At 30.0% G+C, this 20,863-nt stretch overlaps 1 protein-coding gene across 3 annotated transcripts in view; it reads right to left on the reverse strand.

Annotated features, from left to right (window-relative positions):
- The window catches only part of Dg (Dystroglycan), a 36,653-nt gene continuing 15,790 nt past the window's right edge, over window positions 1-20,863 (reverse strand). The window contains exons 3-14 of one of the 3 annotated variants that reach the window (XM_070645086.1): window positions 11,600-12,357; window positions 11,137-11,337; window positions 10,661-11,028; window positions 10,371-10,419; window positions 8,284-9,141; window positions 6,532-6,795; window positions 5,771-5,884; window positions 5,484-5,609; window positions 3,652-5,239; window positions 3,211-3,579; window positions 3,035-3,143; window positions 1-1,791 (exon numbers count right to left, since the gene is read on the reverse strand). In XM_070645086.1, the coding sequence (XP_070501187.1) occupies window positions 1,755-1,791; window positions 3,035-3,143; window positions 3,211-3,579; window positions 3,652-5,239; window positions 5,484-5,609; window positions 5,771-5,884; window positions 6,532-6,795; window positions 8,284-9,141; window positions 10,371-10,419; window positions 10,661-11,028; window positions 11,137-11,337; window positions 11,600-11,710 (4,194 nt within the window). In that variant the 5' untranslated portion in view covers window positions 11,711-12,357 and the 3' untranslated portion in view covers window positions 1-1,754. The remainder of the gene's footprint in view (window positions 1,792-3,034; window positions 3,144-3,210; window positions 3,580-3,651; window positions 5,240-5,483; window positions 5,610-5,770; window positions 5,885-6,531; window positions 6,796-8,283; window positions 9,142-10,370; window positions 10,420-10,660; window positions 11,029-11,136; window positions 11,338-11,599; window positions 12,358-20,863) is intronic. The other 2 variants (XM_070645087.1, XM_070645088.1) reach the window with 2 other exon arrangements.

Consider the following 20,863-nt stretch of genomic DNA (forward strand, 5'->3'; position numbering starts at 1 on the left):
TATTTTTTTTATAATTTTTATTTTTCATCCTTTTAATTTTTGGTAACCTATTAGTAGTTAAATACAATTTTTCTTGATAATAATAATAATTCTTTCTCGTCAATCAGTAGCCTATATCAAAAGCCAAACAACATGAATTTCTTATTACTTTCAGTGAGTTTTAAAATTCTCACCAATTAAGAATTCAATAATCGATTAATTTCTTTTTTTGTTGTTTTATTTTCTCTAATAACTTAAAATTACAAAATTTCAGTAACTTTGCCAAATTGTTTAGCAGATACAGTAGTACTATCTTTATCAGTTTCATTTCATCATAATAGTTATATAAAAAATTATTAAGAATATTGGATATAAAAATGAAAGTTGAAAACTTTACACTTAAATTAATTAAATCCATGATTCTGCTTAGATTCCATTTGATTATTGTATCCTCATGATTCTTTGTGATATTTCTCATTTTTTTTTCTTTTCTATGGCTATGTTATAACTATAAAAATATTACATGCAATATGATTTGTGTCAAAAAAAAACATGATTAATTCGGTTGATGATGAAAAATGGACTTTCCTTAAATACGACTACTAAAAATCATTTTGGTATTTTGTCCTCGAAAATGTTATCAAAAATTAATACTTTCGCTCGTTTTTTATTTATTTTCACTTTGCTCCTGATTATGTCGTCATTATTATTTATTTATTTATTTATTTATACTTCAGAGTAAAAAATGATGAGAATTACCGTGTATTTGCTATTATTAAATATTATTTTATGTCTATATCCTACACAGAGACTATTAATGCTTCCAAATCTCTGTGCTGGTTTTGATTTCCTATTATCATTATTTTCATAAGTTTTTTTTTGATATATTTCTTGAATTTAGTTAGTTTTATACTATATTATATGTTCTCTACAGCAATTCCTATGGTATTTAATTATCCACAGCTAAATTCATTTCCTTTAAAACTTGCTTTGTGTGGCTGGTACTACATACAATTCACTTGGTTTCATTGAAATCATAAAATATGTATATTGGGAAGCTGAAATGTTCAGATTATTGATAGAGACAACAGCAAGGATTACTAATAGTATGTATGTATAAAAGCTCCAGTAGTTTTAGAAATTCTAGGATCAAAATCATATTCATAAGGAGAGACGTGGGTCCTTTACGATATTTTCTTAATGTTCCATTTGAGGAAAAAAATTTACAGTTCGATTCCTCAAACTTTACAAAAGCAATAAATGCAATATTTTAATTGTTCAAATTTCTTACTAATCAATTTCTTTGCACATGTGGCAGTGACACTCTGACTCTGATTTTTTTCACATCCTTAACCGATTGGCACAAGCTTTTTATGGCAGCTAGATGGTGGCCACGTGGCAATTCTTATGAAAATTATGACAATATGGCAATCAATTGGCTGCCATGAATAGTTTGTGCCAATCGGATTATATTTTGACTTGTTTTTTTCTTTACACGTTTAATTTTTCAGATTATTTATTTGGTTTTGATTTATTTCATTTTTACTACCATATTTTATCATATGAATCACCTCTATAAGTGCTTGATTCTTGGCAGAACCCGAAGTCGACTCGGATTTTGTATTGAAAAGTCGATACGTCTTCATATAAAATTCTAGTCGACTTCATGTTCTGATCTTAGTTTCCTAAAAATACTTTAGATTTTATAGAGTTTGGAGGTCTGTATCCTTTGAAGAATCCAGGGTATCCTTTGTAGTGAATGATTTGGCACCCTCCTAGCTACGTCTTTGGGAATCATCCATCTTAAATTTCCTAAATGATAAAATATGGTAAGGTAAGGTATCATTTACTCATGAAGTTCAATAATTTTTAAGCATCACTAGTAAATGATCCTTAAAATGAACTAAATCTAGTACACACAAAAAAAAATAAATTAAAAACTTTAATGAAGTGAAAAAATGAATGGAAATAACTCAATTATTCATTTAGTCTTACACAATGTAAATTACTTTAAATTTATATATAATTCTTTAATATGGCAGTTTAATAATGATTATTTAATGAAGGAAATTAGAAAAGGGGTGAGAATAAAAAAGTTTGGGAAAGTCAAGTTAAATTATTAATTAATTATAGAAACTCGATTCATTAAGAACTTAAACTTTTTAATGAAAATATAAAACTTTGTTCGAAAGTTCTTTGAAATATTTACATGATGATGCAGTGGTGGACAACCTTTTATTTTTCATGGCACACCTTTGTGGTATGCCTAGACAAGATTTACGGTTCATGGCATTTCCAGGAATTTTTATTGTGCCGCAGCACACAGGTTGACCACCACTGTGATGATGTAAAAATTAGAAGAAAATAGTACAAAAAGTTCCATAGACTTGAATGAAATTCAAAATTTCATAAGCTATCTGCCAATAATACAATAAATGCCCTTCAAAAATGTCCGCAATTTAATTATTTTCAATTGTATTCTATTTAATGAGAAGCCAGTGTCAAACTGACTTCCCGAAAAAATTTGCAAATTTGATTTGTGTGTAAATTTCTTGTGTATAATTTTGTATATTTAATTTATCTATCATTTTTGTCTAGTTAAATTTTAGCTTATTGTATTTCCTTTTCAATTCTTTTTTGTATAGTTCCTTTACTTTAAGTAATTTTTCACAATATAACCATTATAAAAGTTGATAGCAGGAAGAAAGATTACAGATGGTCCATACAATTTAGTATCAGTAATTAAAAAGACAAAAATATTCGTAGAAAAAAACTGAGGAAAATGAATAGAAAGTACACACTAAATATATAGCTTAAATATACATATTACGATGGGATGGAAGATTAAATCAATTTTTTTTCTCTTATGTGTTTATCAACGATGATGATAAATGACTACAATTTACTCATTATTAATGTTTAAAGCGACTAATTTCTCTCTTTTTAGCTTTAATCGCTTCAAATTCCAAAATTAAAGGTAATTTAATTATGTATGTATAAAAATTAATTTCTCATATAATCGTAATGGGCGATTTATTTCTATGGTGACACATACGGTGGAGGTTTGCGATAACTAGGTGTGACTGGTGATTTTCCACGAGACTCGCGACTTCCCATAAGAAGTGGCTGTGGAGGAATATATTGATCAACATTGTCATCCTCGCCTAAAAAAAAATAATCATCAATTTAAACATTTTGATCAAGTATGACTTCATGTCGCTGTTGACTCACCATCTTGACTCATTCCATTATATTGAGGTAATAGTGGCGGCTTCTCATCCTTCAAAATGACGGGAGATTTTGTCACTATCTCAGGTTTCTCATCCAATTCATCTTGGAATATCACAGGTATTCCCTTTGTTCTAAACGACTTTCTTTCCTCTTCATCACCCAGCTCCATTTTGCCGGTGTTGCGACGTTTATATAAAAGGCATGCAATTAACAATGCAATTAAAAGCATCAACAATATAATTGCTGAAGGAAGGACATATGTAATAAGTACGTCTTGATTTATAATGGGCGTTTCTTTCTCATCAGGTCGATCAACGTGACCTGTTTCAGTTTCATGATGATGATACGTATCTCCTAATGTACATTTTCCTAAGAATTGTTTGTAATTAAAAAAATGTAATTAAAGTAAGTGAGAAATTTTTAAGGAGTAAATAAGATTACCTGTAGGAGAGACGGTAATTTTTTGTACATTAAATTCATTTCCAATTGCTTCTTTTACAGTAGCTTTAACACTTCCATCCTGTCTAACAAGACGATTTCTTAAAGCAAGAATATCTTGCGATGGACATACACTTGAATGGTGGAGTGTTGTATTTTGTACAACTACAGCTGTTCGTCCTAAATATTGTAATTTCTTTACAGACTTGATTACGATTGAATCAGTTGTTGAATCATGGAAGAACTGTTGGAGACGTTCAATAAATTTACGCTTCATTGATGGATTTTGGAATTGTTCCATGCCTATTTCTAATTGATATTCGAATGCTGCACTATAATCGCGTTTTGAGTGAGTATTATGAACATCTACAACAAGTGCATCATTTGTTGTGAGTCCATTTTTATCTTCTGCTACAAGAACATATTGTTGAGTCTTATCATGTACACCGGGAACGCCATAAAATTCTTGATTCTTAGCATCAAATTGTAGCCAATTAGATGGATCAATTGCTGATCTGTCTTCATTAAGGAGAGTCAGTTTCAATTCAGTTAAATCTTCTGGATCATAGAATGTATCTTTAGGCACTACAAACACTAACAATTGTCCAACTGTTGCACTAATCTTGTCAATAGCATTACGGACTGTTGGTGGGAAGTTCTTGGTATTTGGCGGTGATGGAGGTGGACGAGGTGTATTTACTTCAGCACATGAATTAATTAGATCTCTTTCAACATTACGTACAGTAATCTCTGGTTGTAATACATCTGATAAGGCTCTCTTTGTTAATCGTAACATCAATTTGTCAAGTTCTGCCTTTGGACATGTATCCTTTGGTAATGTGTCATTTGAGTAAACAAATGTGTATAGAGTCTTATTATGCTTATTTGGCTTAACATCACGTACAAAAATACTTTCAACTGATTTATCATCTAAAGCTTCGATTATTCCACGAATCAAACGAATTTCCCAATCAACAATTGATTCATAATCTTTCTCAATAGTCACTTGAATATAAATCTCATGATTCACACTTCTTAAAGTCTTGTGTTGATGAACTGTAATTTCGACTATTTCATCTACATGTTCGTTGCCACTATCTGTTGCACGTAACTTAAATTCATGCTTACTAACATCATTCTCAAGTGGAAGACCATAAAGTTCTTGTGTCTTTGGATTGAATCTAATCCATGAATTTGAAGATAATGTGCCATTATTCTTATCCAAGAGCTCAATACTAAGATTCGTTCCATCTTCATGATCGTTGAAAACTCCCTCAATTTTATGTGTAAATGTCTTACCAGATGTGGCTACAAGTCTATTTAATCTTTTAGCAACATATGGTTTCTGATTCTCTAAATAGTCATAATCTGTTGGATCTGGCAATTCTGATTCACTAGCTTCAGAAGAAAATTCTACAATTGGAATTGTTGTTGTTGTAATTGGCAAAGTTGTTGTTGTTGTGGCAACTGTTGTGGTTGTTGTTACTGTGGTCGGAATTGGTGTCGTTGTTGTTGTTGTTGTTGTTGTTGGTGGCAGAGAAGACGATGATAATAATTGTTTAATTGATTCATCAATTTCAGTTTCTTGGTCCTGTAAATGAAATAATAATAATTAAAATTGTTAAAACCTCATAAACAGCAGTTCCAACACAGTAAATTTCTGGCACATTAAATTTTTGATGCCAAAAGACATAAAAATTAAAATTTTAATTTTGAATTAAATTAGCCTTTGAATTGAGAAGGTCTCTACTTGTGTGGCAAACTCTAATAGACTAAAGACACTGACTAAAGGTCTAGGCTAGCTTCATAAAAAATATAATAAAGTGACTACATACATCATCATCGTCGTCATCCTGTGGTGTCATAATCAATGGAGGTGGCGTTCTTGGCTCACTTCCGCTTGTTGTTCTACTAGCTATCGTTGTTCGGAATGATGTTGATGATTTCTCCGTAGGTAATGACTGTAAAGTAAACATTTAATTTAGATTTTATCGATCTTTTTATGAATATTTTGTGACAAGGAAGATGAGAAGCCTAAAAGTTCAACTTCTAATCCAATGTCATTTTGTATACTGTAATTGAATTTTAATTTGATATCAAGTTCAAAGGATATATAACTTACTTCTTCATAAGTATCCTCCTCATTATGAGTATCTTCGTCATCATACTCATCATCGTAATTTGACTCTTCTTCAGATTTCTTTTCTGCAGCGGTTGAAGTTGTTGAAGGTGTGACCTAAATAAAGATTGATCAAATTTCAAAATAATTTTTATGTCTTGACTTGTGAAAAAAAAAATCTTTAATATTTTTTTAAGCAAAAAGAGGCAAAAATCGATCGAGCAAAAATAAATTGTTCCTTATAATGTCATGCAATAATTTTATCGTGCATAAACTATGAGTTTTGAAATAACGGTAATAAAATTTAATTAAATTTTCATTCATTTTGAGGATTCCAGTTAGTGCATATCACATGTTTTGTGAATAATTTCTCTGCCAAAATTAAGTAACATTCTCGTGCAACATTTTAAGTCCAGAATTATTATGTGTCCATTTCAATCTCGTTTGCATTCCATTTAATCTATAATTTATGGCACTTCTTTAGCGCTCCAAAAGTTTTTTCCCACACAACTTATATGTATATCCATCCAACCAACAAACTATTATTATTATTATTTCAAGTGCACAAACTTAAAAAGTATAGAGAATAGAATAGAACTAACAATAAAAGTAGTGTGAGGAAATTTTACAACATAGAATTTAATAATTTAGTTTATGATATTTAAATGTATATAAAGGAAGACAAGTAAAAAAAGTAGATAGAGACAAAATTACAAAGAAGTGAGTGAGCAGAGAAAAGTAGAAAGTTAGTTTCAATGTTCTACCTTATCCAACGAAGCGACATGTGCAATTGTCGCATCTACATTTCTAAGGGTTGTTGTTGTTGTTTCTGTTATGGATGGCTCAGTACTGATTATTATTGTTGTTATTTCAGCTGAATTTATTGTTGTTATAGTTGGATTTAACGTTATAGGATTGTTCGAGGTCGTTTCATGTGAAATTGATGATGGTAAATATGATGATGATGATGATGTTTGTAATGATGATGAGAATGTTGGCATTATACGTTCCGTGACATTTTCCACAGTCTTTTTATATTTTTCATATAAGTTTATAGTTTAATAGTTCAAAATGTGAAGCAGTTTAAAGCAGTATTGTACAACAATAGAAGGGATGAAGAGTCGTTCAAATGAATAAAAATATATTTAAATGAGTTTATGGAAATTAATAATGAAATATTTAAGTACTACGTATGTAGCTACCAGAGTTGTTACTAAATTGTCATAAAGAAATCATGAATCCTTAACAGACAATGAGCATGCAATCAATAAAATTGAACATACTCATGCTCATTGTCTGTTCGGTAATATTTTAATACCAGTTATACTGCTTAATTTATCAGGATTAAAATATAAACTAAACAAGCCTAGACATACGTATGCAAAGATAACATACCGTAAGTAATACCTAGACAAAAACAAATAATGATGTCATCAACAAGACATTATTTTTCATAAGTTTCAACTCTGCTAGCTAATGTATGTATGTATATAAAGACGAACAAAAAGAAAGAAAATCCCTTTTCAAGGTCAATCTTCCTTTTTTCTCGTTCTTATAATAAATATGAATATATGTATGTATGTTGGGATGAAATAATAAATTAATACTAAACATTATGAAATTTACGTTATTCTTGATTGGATTAGTTTGTTAAGTAACACACAACAGAAGAAAAAGACTTTTTATTAGGGTTAATACAAAAAAACAAAATCATTTTTGGCACATCAAAAGCAACACAATTGGATCAAAAGAAGAAAGGATAAAGAATTACTGTCAAGGATAGGAAAAATTTGGTATTGTGTGTTTATAAAATAAGGAAAATTCTCATTTTATTTTGAAATTTTTCAAATCCTTTTTTTAAATGTCATTCAAATCATTTAATCCCGAGCGACACAAATGAAGAAGGAACCACCATGGAATTTTAAAGGGTCCGCTAAGACATATGACTGTCAAAAATAAGCGGCATCAATTTGGTGTTAGGTTTAGCGGAGCCTTCAAAATTCCGTTGCGGAACCTTCTCCATTGTGTCGGTCGGGGATCACAAAAAGGATTACAGAAAGAAGAAGAACAACACAAAATGTGAAACATTAAATTACATAAAGGAATGATTGTAGTAATAATTCAAGTTGACATATGTAATAATAGCCACAATCATATGATATATCGATAAAAACTGAGACACATTTGCTATAAATCAAAATTGATATGTTGACAAATTCAATTTTAGGCAACTATAAGTCCAACCAATGTGGAAAACACAACAAGAAGTTTCTTTTCATTATATTCTGCAGTAATCAAATAAATCAAAATAAATTAACGTTCCAAATGTCCATTGAATGAAATGATAATAAATTGAAGAATGAAAACAGAACTAATATCAATTAACGACTTCTTTTCTGTTCAGTCATTCTCCTTTCTTTTACTTCCATTTAATACAATTAATAATAACTTTTATAGAATAGCACTGGAGTGTCCAGTAAATCACAGCAGCATAGTATCCTTAGCTTCAAACTTACCGATATCAATTCCTGTTCAATTGATGTCGTAGATGGTATTTCAACTGTCGCAGATGTAACAATTGGTAATTTTTCATCAACAAACACATTAATGTGCTCATTGTGAGTATTATTTATAGGAGTGAAAATTGTTTCCGATTCTGGTTGTTGTGCATTGCTTATTGTTGTGCTTGTCATTCCAATTGTACTTGCTAATGTTTCTTTTAATATTTCTTCGATATCAGCTGTCGATAATTGAATTTCTTGGTGCCTTTCTATGGCTTCCTCAACAATCTCTTTTATTGTTGTCTCAAGTGGTACATTCTCATGATAATGATCTCGAGAATTCTCTGTTGTTGTACTTATTAATACTGTAGATTGTATTTCACTGCTTGATGTTACTTCATCTTTTGGAGCATGCGAAAATACATTTTGTGCCCATTCTTCAAGAATTTTATCATCTGGTTGCTTTGCCTGTGGTGGAACATCACCTACATTATTGTCATTCTCAATTGTCTTTGCAACGTCATTCTCCAATTTCAATATTTCATTTGATCCAATTGGTGTTGGTGCGCTATCACTTGTGCGTTGAGTTATTTCTTCGATTTCATTCACTGGACCAGGTATTGATATTTCTTCTTTTACTTCTATGTCTTCCTCTTCAACTGGATTCATATCTTCTTCAGGTGAAATCTGATAATCTGTGCCAAAATTTTGCCGTCCTACATTATTATTGCCGTTATCACTTTCACCGTGATTTTTCTCCATCTCCTCATGCTCAATCTCAGATACAATTGGCAGCTCATCATCATGCCGATGAGCTGTTTGTGGAGTTGATAATACCTCAGTCGTTACTTCATTCCTTGAGAATTTCTTTCGCTAAATTATTCAATTTCATTCGTTATTTGGTACGTTCCGCGAGATGATACAAGAAATATTCAAGATTTCATTGTTTTTATTGTGGATTGAAGACGGAAAAAGGACATTATACAAGTATACATAAAATGTTGGGATGGGATTTAAAGGAATGAATTTTTTATTATTTCATTTTTTTCGCATTTTTTAAGGTTGTCGAGTTAGAACAGTTAAAGCAGTTTATGTTTATTTTATGTTATCATTTTTTTTTTGCAAAAGCAGCATCATGGGGGATGAATATTGGATGTAATGGAATGTAGAATACAAGAGAGGAGGTAGGTAGGCAGGCAAGAAAAGAGAAAGAGAAAGAAAAATGAAACAAATATAAGTTAGAAGTGAGTTCTTATTTAGTAAGTATGTACAACAAGCAGTTTTTCTTATGTCATAGCACATTGAGTGATTTAAGAACAAAAAGAAAAACTTTTTGACAGGACTAGAATGTTTCCCGCCACATCATCATCATCACAACTATATCTTGTCATAAGTTTGTCTTTTTACTTCTTAATCGCACATTCGCTGACTGATGATGCCATTTGACATAAGAAATTTATGTAGGCTATTAAAGTTATGTTATAAGTGATGAATTTAGGCATATATGAGGAGAAAAAAAAGTAATTTTTCTTTGTACGCATGTGAGACTTTATGATACAAATGTATTTATGTGTGTTTATGTTAGTATGTGATAAGACTTTTTGCCACCCAATTAACATAAAAAAATATCCAACAAAATAAAAAAATGAATACATAATTCGTAGACAGTAGACAGAAATAACCAGAAATATAACTTAAGATTCCCAATAGTTTACAAAAGAATGAATAAGACGTAACAAAAATATACACATGTGTGAATTGAAGTGAATAAGTGTGATAAAACATAAATACATAATAAATTAACATAACATCGGTATCCACGAAAATTGAAGTGTAAATGAAGTGTCTTGTTGTCTTTTTTGTTGCAAGTGTGAATGTGAATTAACTCAATCTCACGTGAATAATTATCATAAATTGTCATTCACAGGTGAAAAATCATTTAACTATGATTAATATATTTTTATATTTTAGGGTCTTTAATTGCTTAATTTGCAATAAGTAGGGGGTAGATTGGACGCACTCATTTCTAATTAACTCATTTCTTGTTTATATAAATTTAAGCATGTTTTTTTCGATTTTAAATGGCCCCAAAAATTTCTTACCTGATTGTTGTAACTGTGAACATTGTCCGGCAATGTATCTTGGGTATTTCTATGTAATGAAATGAAAATAGAAAGCAATTAGTTATAATTGAATTAGAAGGAGATAAGAAATTTAATTAGCAATCAACTGACAATGGAGGATTAAAAAATTAAATTGTCAGTAGAGTAAGAGATAAAGTCGTTATGAAGTGTAAAATAAGATAACAGAGAAATTGAATAAACTTTTTAATGAAATCAAAAAGATAAGAATAAGGATTATTCAGCTATTGAACTCAAATTTCTCAACTTACTCGTCTTCGCCTTCCTCAATATCCTGATCAGTTTCGTCATATTCTTCATAATCGTCAACTTCGCCCTCTCCAGATCCATCAGCTTGTCTTCTAGTTCTTTGTACACGACTCTTTAAATGCTTTGACCAAATATTCCACCAGTGAAATGGAAGACCCGATAGTTCTTGTAACTTTTCAGATTTCACATATTCATTAATTTTATGTGCAACGGATTTACTACTTGAAAATAATTTATCACCACAACCAATAGGGAATTCTATTCGTCCAACAGTTTCTTTGGTATTAAGGAGATTATTACTTTTGTTGATTGAGTGTTTAAGCATCTCAAGCATTTCGGGTGTGTGAACATCATCAACTTTGATATAATTCTATCCAGAGAAAATATAAAAAAGATTTTCCATTATAATTTAATTTTATGTCTTGCTGAAAATGTGAAGGAATAAAAAATTATTATAAAGTGACAAGGAGACACTCACCACTGGTACATGGAAGAAACGTGACATCTTTTTAATGGCCTTTTCCTTCTTTTTGTCACCAACATCGCTCCATTTAAGTGATTGAAGTAAAAGTGTCAGCATCATTTTGCTTTCGCCTGATGGACATTGTGCTATTTCTTTACTATAAAGATAACGTGATGGTGGTGTGATGACAGTTTCCGGAGGATCAGAATAAACGACCTGTGATTTTAATAGAATAATAATGAACAAATGAATGAATAAATAATAGCACATACACAAAAAAATGGAAATACGTGTCGTGGATTAATTGTCACGTTATGCAAAAAAGGTGATGAAAGAAGAAATTAAGTGTGAAGTAAGAATAAAGCTAAATGTTCATTGTTACGTAAACGTACATAAAGAGTCACATAAAAAGGCTAATTAATTTATAAAAAACAATATTGCCATAAAATTCGCAAAATGAAAAAGAAGATCCTCTTACTTGTAAGTCATCGACGTTGACTTTATATTCCTCTCCTCTTCGTTCTGACGCCACAAATGTGCTGAATAGTAATACTATAAATGTTGCGTTAAATCGTCGTTTAAAAATCATTTTGTTTGTTACTCCTTTATTTTTCGTAGCACTGAATGACGGAAATATTCAAATTAATTCAAATTTTATTTCTTCCTATCCCAGTTGTAATGTCTCTTCTTCTTCCTAATTTGCTTACTGGAAGCGTGCTGTGTTTTCCGTCAACCCAACTTTTTTTTTATCCTATCGTTTCGCTTATTATTGCCAAAGGGCTCTTCTAAAATATATTCTGTGATGATTACGATGGAAATAAATTAGAGGAGACACACACAAAAAATTTATAAGTTCTAAGAACACAGTTGAAATAAAAGCCAACAGCGATGTTGAAAATTAATTGACGATGAACACGAGGAAACTCAATTAATCAAAATGTTGTATAATTTTGTCTCACATTTTTCTTTTCGATTCCTCTAGTTCTGTTTTTTTGTGCAATTCATAAAACTTTTGTACTGCATTTATTCTATTAGGTATATTGTAAATCGACTCGTTAATATAAAATGATCCTTAAGTGAATTTTCTTCTTTTGTGCAGGATTTTCCTCGTTATATTTCACGACTCAGATTTATGATGGAAAAAATAACGTTTACGTTTAGAATATCAAACTTGATATGTTTGATTGATGATGTCTGTTGATCCTATCAATTCGATGATAATGTAATTGTAGATTTCTGGAAATATAAGAAAAGAAAAATTATTGAAATTTGATTTAAAGCAAAATCAAAAAAGTAGTACGTCTATGAAATTGGATTTTTTGGGGTCAGCATCTTTTTTCATAATTTTTCGAGCTCTATTATCAATAAAGAATTCATAAAAGTCTGTAAATTTTTCGACAATTGTACAGATAAGAACTTAAATTAAATTTCGTTAATAACCGATTCAAAACAGAGATAATAAAAAACGTAAAACCAAGTGCCTCAAATATGTAATACAGTGATGGGAAATCATCTATGCCATGTGCGGTTTATGCCAGCTATCTGCTGACTCTAAAAATAGTCTAAAAGAACCACAACAGTGCCAAACTTAGAAATGATAAGATCTTTTACAAAAATCCTCAGGTCACCTCAGGTCCTAGGCTTACCACTAAGGTGTGCAGCGAAAAAAAGATTGTCCACCACATACTTAATACATCATAATATTCAAAGACTAAACAGCACCTATTCCAAAACAGATTCATTAAATTGAAATTTTAAAGGAACCTAATTATTATTTCATATCACGAAAAATGTCATGTTCTTTAGTACAAGCAATTTTTGGCGAATTTAAATTTGGTAAAATATTTCAGTCTAGGTGCTTAATTGAAATTCATCGATTTGAAATTTAAATTTTCATATTTGGTTATAAGTATGACTTTCGACATAAAATTCAATTTCAGTTTAATATTTTTCCATTAAATTAAGTTAATGCATAAAAAAAGTATTCACATTGGAATTAAATTTCTGTTTATGCCATGAAATTTAATTAACATGAATGAACGTGTGTAAATGGATGAAGGAAAGCAAGTTCAGGCAATTATTATCCATTCGCACTTCATTGCTGTTTTAGGAAGAACAATTTGTTTCTTTTTTTACTCTTTATATATACAGCAATTACGGTGTTATTTAAAAGTTCATATTAATGATATTAAAGGAGAAGAAGAAAACACATTTACATGCGGCACGCTCAAGGCAAACTAATCTTTTTCGCATTAAACTTCAATATTTCTTTGACAGTAACTCAATATGCATGTATATAAAAGGTGACTCTTATGTCATTAAATAAACTTTAATCTCCATTATAAATGCAAAATAATTTGCGTGAATCAATTCAAGCTTTACATTTAAAAAGTCACTGTTAAGTGACTCATATCCAATGTAAAGTAATGAATAGCTAGTTAGTAATTGGAAAATATTTAACAAATTGATGAGTGATGAAATGAGCAAAACCAGTAAGAAGTTTTTCTTCGAAACAGGTCTTATTAATGACATTGTAGCCTAAAAATAGTATATGTTCTCAATACCTACATATTGACAAAAATCTGAGTTTTTCAATCAATTAATATTAAGTTAATTTATTTTACAAATCCATCCAATTCTGATAGCTATGTCAATAAAACTAATGGAATTCGAACTATTTTATCACATCTAATTTCGTAGTAATATCCAGTATAGTAAATAGGTCTCAATAAAATAGAAATGATTATGAAAATATTTGACGATTCATCGCGTGGTTGTGAGTTGTGTTTATATTTTACCTGAATTACTTCATTTCATTTCGCTGCTTATCAATTTCATATCAGTTGAATCAGCCTAGATGAAGTCAGTCAATGTGTAAATAGAAATGCATGGATTATTACTGAGAAATTTTCATGTCACTTCTTTTCTTTGATTTTCTTCAAATTCATTTCCTTTGTTTATTGAACGTCAACACTCGCAAGTTTATTTTAAGAGATTTGTCATATTCTTATGTCACTTTGTGTGTTTGTGTGTGCGGAAATGAAATCAACCGATGCATAGATTGCACTTCTAACTGAACAGGAAGTTCTTTTTCCTCAAAGGATGGAATTTCTTCTTTTCAATTTCTAAAGAAAATCAAAAGTTTTTGGCAAATTTTATCGGAATTGAAACTTTTGGTCAACAATTATTCAAACGTGTTCCATGCTGTACATGAGAAAAGATTTTGACATTAAGATATATATGCAGCCTACTTCAATTTTAAGTTGCAAAAATGCTTCTATAAGATGACTAATAACGAATGTGCTGAGCACGAAAAAGTTTTTTAATCCTCGTCTCCAATGAATTCATTTTATGTAGATGTAGATGTATGAGTTCAGTTATTAGCATAAGACGCACTGAAGAGAAGAGCGACAAAAACGAAAAGAGAAGCAATACGAAGAATTTTAATCAAAATGAATCAAAAGTAAAAGCAAAAGAATAAATTTTCATTGAAACTCGCGGCGATGCCATATGTTTGCATTTCATAAATTTAATCCACAAATGTGTGCTCCAAAAACAAGAAACAAATGAATTATTTGTCTAGAAAATTGTCTCCAGCACCGCAATCATTTTAGTCTCATTTATGACTTCAATCCACAGAAGTTATTGTATGATGAGAACCTAAGTGAATGCATTAGCATGAATAATTATGAGCTACAAGTAAATTGACATCTAAACGAGAGATATATAGTCAATTCATTAATAGAATTATCGATGCATTTGCTCGTATCAACAATTTTTCCATTAATTTTAATGCTTCAATAAGTTTTCATCAGATGGAATTAACTAATCAATTTAGATTGCATTACATTGATTGTAGTTTTTATTAAATAATGATCAGGTATAAGGAAAAGCATGCCAAAGTTTATAAAGGCATCGATGTGAAGTGAATTCTAATAAGATTCTGTTTAATTTAAGTACTTCCACGACTATTAATTTTATCTTCATAATATGCTTCTGGTTGAAGATGTTCATACCTCATGTACATGCATACTCTTACTTTAGCAACTTCTCGTTGTTGTTCACAGTTCAATAACTCTTAACCGCACGATTAATAATGCTTCCCATATTTCCCATACTTGAATTCTCTCAACCTTTCTCTTCTCATTTTTTTCATCACTCATGAATGAACGAGTGAACCTTTATGTAAATTTTCATCGTCATCGAATAGTCAGTGTGTGTTTATTTATAAATAATCTCTTCGAACCTTATCCATGTGCCTTAATCTTTATAATTTCATTTTCCTTCCATTATTGTTTTTCAAAATTTTCAAGATGGAAATAGAAAATTTTCTTTAAATAGGAAAATATTTTTGGACAGCATAAGATTTGACTTCTTGACGATTGTGGTTTCAATTAGCAAATTTTAAGAAATACTTTCATTACGAAAGTAAGTCAAGAATCGCAGGATAATACACCAAATTAATGTCATCGAACTTCTTGAGCAACACAATATGCGCCAAAAGTTTTCTTAGACAGTTATGCACAAATTCCATCACAAGTGTTGCAAAAAGCATTCATAAATTGTGTCAACGACGTGAGAGACTAAATTAAAGAGACGAGGAAATAAAAATAGAACCAGAGATGATCGTACAATAATATATTTCGTAAGAATGAATAGCATCAATGATCGTGTGCCGTGTGTGAATATTTATAGCTTATGTCGCGGATTTTCCTTCAGAAATGAATCACAAATCACCCAGCCAAGTCAACAAAAATTAAAAGAAGATTAATTATGTTTTTTGGTGATTTTTAGTTCCAATATTTTCTACTCAACTCATTTTGGAACTAACACATGTGTTGATTCTACAAGTTCAATAAAAATATTTTATGAAGCATGTGATAACAAGACTCATGACGCAATATTGACATTCTTTTGATACACGTGAGAATGTATCTGCGACAGAAAAATTAAAAACAAGTTTCATCTCCGAAATGTTCAGGATGCGACCACTTTTTATTATCATAACTGATTTCATGCAGAAACTTTTTCGTCTTTAACGTCACTGAATGAAGCAGCATTGAAAAGAATGAACAAATTTTTAAGTGCCACTGATAATGCAAAACTCATGTTTCTCGTCGATTGCGTAAGCTTAATATACACATCAATTGATTAATGACTACAGCTAGGTGTGAAATTTTTGTAAAATGAGAGCGAATTTTCTTTTCATACCGCCAAATAATTAATTTTGTGCAGTATGAAGCAATAAATTTATGAAAATTATTTTTAAGGCTTTTTTGTGTGCGGTCATCATAAATAAAAAGTGATTGTTTTAGCATGAAAACTCAATGGAATTCATAAAAGCAGCTTCAATGGAATTTTTCATCCTTTGTCATGTCCCTCTTTTCTAAAAAAGAAGCACATTTTACTGAAATTTGTTTTCTTCTTCCTAATTCATTGAATAAAAGTGGAAAACCTGATTCTGCTGCTTGTTTCGGAAGTACAAAAGAGTATAACGGATTATGCTTAAGCGAATAATTTCATTCCTTTCTGTCTAACTTCATTGTGAAAAAATTCAGCAGTGCTTGCCTAGGTTCGGAAAATTGTCAATGTGTCAATTGAATGGAAGGACTCTGCTCTCAAAAATATTTGAAGTTAATACTGGGAATTAAGTATTGATTTTTTTGGAATGAAATGAATGAGGATAAAGGAATGAAAACGGAAATTAAAAGGGGTTGTTATGAAAAGGTAAAAAGGGAGAAAAATCAATGTCATATTTTGGGAAACTTTTCTCGTACAAAAATACCAGCTTTTGATTCAGCAAATAAATGTGTAGCTGAGTAATTACGCGTACTATAAAAATAACGTCATTATGCCTTATCGCTTAAGTTTTCTTCTTTTCTGAAATCTTATCTCGTTTATCTTAAAGTAATGTTTAAATTATGTCTCTTACATAAACATCCTGATAACAATACAAGCTTGTATCATATTTGCCTTACTGAATTAATTAAGATATTATGGAAAAGAAAAACCAGAGAATAATGAATAACACATGTTCTGTAAGATTCTGACTAATTTTTGCCTTATTCCAAAATTGCCTCATTTTTGGCTGTTCAGACTTGCTTTCATTTGAAATGAAAAGTGATGGAGTTCTTGAAAATTTTATGTCAATCAGTCACAAATTGATTTGAAATCTGTTTGGATATTAAACAGACTAAAATTTTTTTGTTTCAAGATACTTATTGAATTTACATTTTTAGTTGTGTCTATTTTCATGCCATAAACTTCTAATGTCTAGACATTAAAGAAAATGACTTTTTTTAGTTTCACGCAGGTTTTTGAGCCAGAACTTCACAGCATTTGACGATATTTTGGACATGAAAAGTCGTTTGATGATCTCATATGTTTCTTTCGTTTACAGCATAAATAAAGCAATGAAAAAAGATGTTTGGCAATAATCATGATGATGATGAAATATAGGGCAATGAAAAGAAAGAGAATTAAAAATAAGATGAAGGAAAAAGAAACGAGAGTGAAAACATAAAAATTGACACGCAACCATGAGCATATAAATCTTTTTATCGCATGTCCACGACAAAGCATGTGCACATAAAATGATAAATTTCTTCTTGAAAAATTTGTTCCTCATTTGTTGGATGGAGTATAACGGAATGTAAGGAACAAAGAATTATGTTCATTAAAACTTTCAAAATACAAGATTTCCAAGGTTTTATCACAAGTACTCAATTGGTTCCTAAATGTTGGACTCATTTATTGCTTTTAACATTTTAAAACCTTTTGGTTAATTAAAAATGAGAAAATATGTTTATTAAATAAATTAGTGAAAACATTATGAGCAATAAAAATGATTAATGGAATGACTGGATATTACACATCATTCCAAGAAAAAGTTATAGCATCATATAAGAGATTGACCATAGATGCATTGTAATTTTGTTGGAAATCTTTCATCTTATTTCATTTAAAATTGCTTGAATAAAAGTTTATTTTTTTATTAAATGTAATTTATGATATCTTTCCACTCGACTTGCGGCTCTCCTTTTGAACATAAATTTCAATTTAGCATGTGTGCGTATTTGTGTGAGAGAACGAAAGAATAAATTTTATAACAATGTTAATGGAATGAATAACTATGAGCAGCAATAAACTAGGTATGTAATGTATAGCATACCGGTAAAAGATCATCAAGATAAGAACGATAACTATGTTTGTTATACTTGTGCGTTCATTTAATCATGCATGCAAGTTTTAGATTTTATTTATGTTCACGCTTTCAATTTTCATACAAGCCATTCCTTTGTTATTATTATATTGGTTCTGATAATAAAAACATTTAGTGAGGTCAAGCGAGCAGATCAAATCCTCAAAAAAAGAAAATGTTTTCTGTCGGAAGTTTAATTTTTTTGTGTTGTATAAACACGCCTTTTAAAAAAATATCTGCTAAAAGTTTTAGACAAAATAGTGTCACGTCATTCGATATAACTTCGCACTGCCGGTTTTGTTGGTAATATATTGAATAAGCAAATGGTTTCGCGTAGGTCATATTCTCATTCTCTACATCTTTTCCTTTATTTGTTCATATGTGCATATTACTGAATATTACTCAATTTCAGAAAAGAAAACTGTATACACATAAGCCACAAGATGCCGACTATGATATCATACTGACATTTTGTGCTCTTGCTGATGCCATTGGAACAGCTAAAGCATACATACAAATACAGAAGGATGGAAAGTACAACAGATGTAGCACGATTTTTTTATGATGTGATATGCATGCATATATGTATATAAATTTTTTTGGTTACGAATAATGGAAGGATTATGATTTAAATAAACAATGTTCTCATTCTCCTTCAATTTATTTTATGATGTTTTCGCGAGCAAAAACAAAAGAATATTAAATAAAAAATAAATTCGGCAGTCAGCGTTTATAAAAATGCATGCTGGTTGAATTAATGTGGGAAATGTTTATTTGAAAACATTTCAATCAAAATATATTATTTTTTCGCATTAAAGAATAAGTTCGTCTCTTTTTTCCTCTTTATTAAATTTTATTAAAAATTTTGATTTGAAGCAAGCAGACATGAATGATGTTATGCATTCAGAATTTTTTTTTTAATTATTATTTTCATCATTTGTGGATGTGTTTGTGGAACATTGAGTAAATGAAAAACAAGAAATTTCTTTGTTTAAAATATTTATGCCAAAAAGGAAGAATAACAATCGTATTTTAATATTCAAACGAATGATATATTAAATGGCGTCTATTGAGAAATTGAAACTTTCAGACAACATTTGGTTTGAAGCGATAGTTATAGATCACATCTGGAATTTCGATAGACAAGAAGTTATGGTCAGTTTGTAAATCAACAATGCTTGTTTATTAATAAGTTCAATTAAATACTCATCAAGGATTTAATTTAATAACAACGATGTTTATTCTTCAGTGATCAGAAACAGACTAAATATTTATATGAAGGGGACTAACAACTATAAAAAGGGAAATAAACAAATTGTAGTTGCAAATATAATTTGAATATTAAACGACAGTTAACATTATATCAATTTGTCAAATAAATGTATCTAATCATTTAAACGATAGATTATTAAGCTGTACAAGGAAACTATCCCATAATCTGTGCCATAATCGAGTCCTTACAGACAAAGCAATTTCAAAAGAAAATGAAATTATGAATCATTTAGAGCACAAAAAAAATCTGAACATAATAAACCAATGAATTTTCGGAAAGGATAGAACAGTTGTCTGCATGTGAGACAAGCATTAATAAAACATGAATTTCGATAACAGAACATTTTTTGCACTCTTAAAATCCTCTCAGACATAATAAATTTATTCCTGCAGTTCAGTTTCTATGGCAACACGAATATTTAACAGGAGTTGTAATAGACGAAATCAGAACAAGGGAGGGATTGAACATTTAAATTGTTGTTGCATTTTTGAGTTAAATCTTTTCATGCAAACTTTCCATTAACAATTTCAGGGAAAAAATTTCGCACATTTGTTCCTTTCTCAATGGGTTTACATATGGATGAAATGCATTGCTCATAAAATTCATTGTTGATGACCGGTTTTCAATTAAATAAAGCATCCATTGAATGTAAAGCAGATGACGAATGAAAAATTGGCTCCAAGCCCAAGCATTCTCTTGATGCTGGAGTCTTTTATTAAATAGTTTCGCATTTTGGCCATAAAAATTCTTCTTTTTGCCCTCAATTTTTTTAATATTTTATGAGCAATGACTATTATGAGAGGAATTTGATCTTTCTGCCACTTCATGAAATAAAATATATTTGACTTTTAAGATAAAAATTGAAACTGAATTCATGCTTCAATTTATACTATATTACTAATTGAGTTAAACAGTGCAAACTTATTGATGTTGATGATTTTTCCCCCAAAACTGCAAACAGCAACGTGATGAAAAAATGCCGACAAAAAGTAATGCAAGCATAAAAATAGCTAACACATCATACATTATGAGAAAAAAAGAGTTAAGTTGAATGAGTCAGAATGAAAAGAACAAAAGGCAATTCATTGAAAATAAGAAGAGAAAACTTTTTTGTGCACACAACAGATAAAAGCTTGAAGAGGAGACATGAAATATGAAGTCTGATTAAAACAAGCACTCAACAAGGTACATATTGAGATGCGCTGTGGAATGAGTAACAAACTTAAAATGCACTTAAGTATAATATTTTATTTCATGCATCCACACTT

This window comes from Chironomus tepperi, unplaced genomic scaffold (genome assembly GCF_022539635.2).
Source record: "Chironomus tepperi strain 1889 unplaced genomic scaffold, CSIRO-AGI_Ctep_v1 contig_349, whole genome shotgun sequence".
In the NCBI taxonomy this organism is placed as follows: Eukaryota; Metazoa; Arthropoda; class Insecta; order Diptera; family Chironomidae; genus Chironomus; species Chironomus tepperi.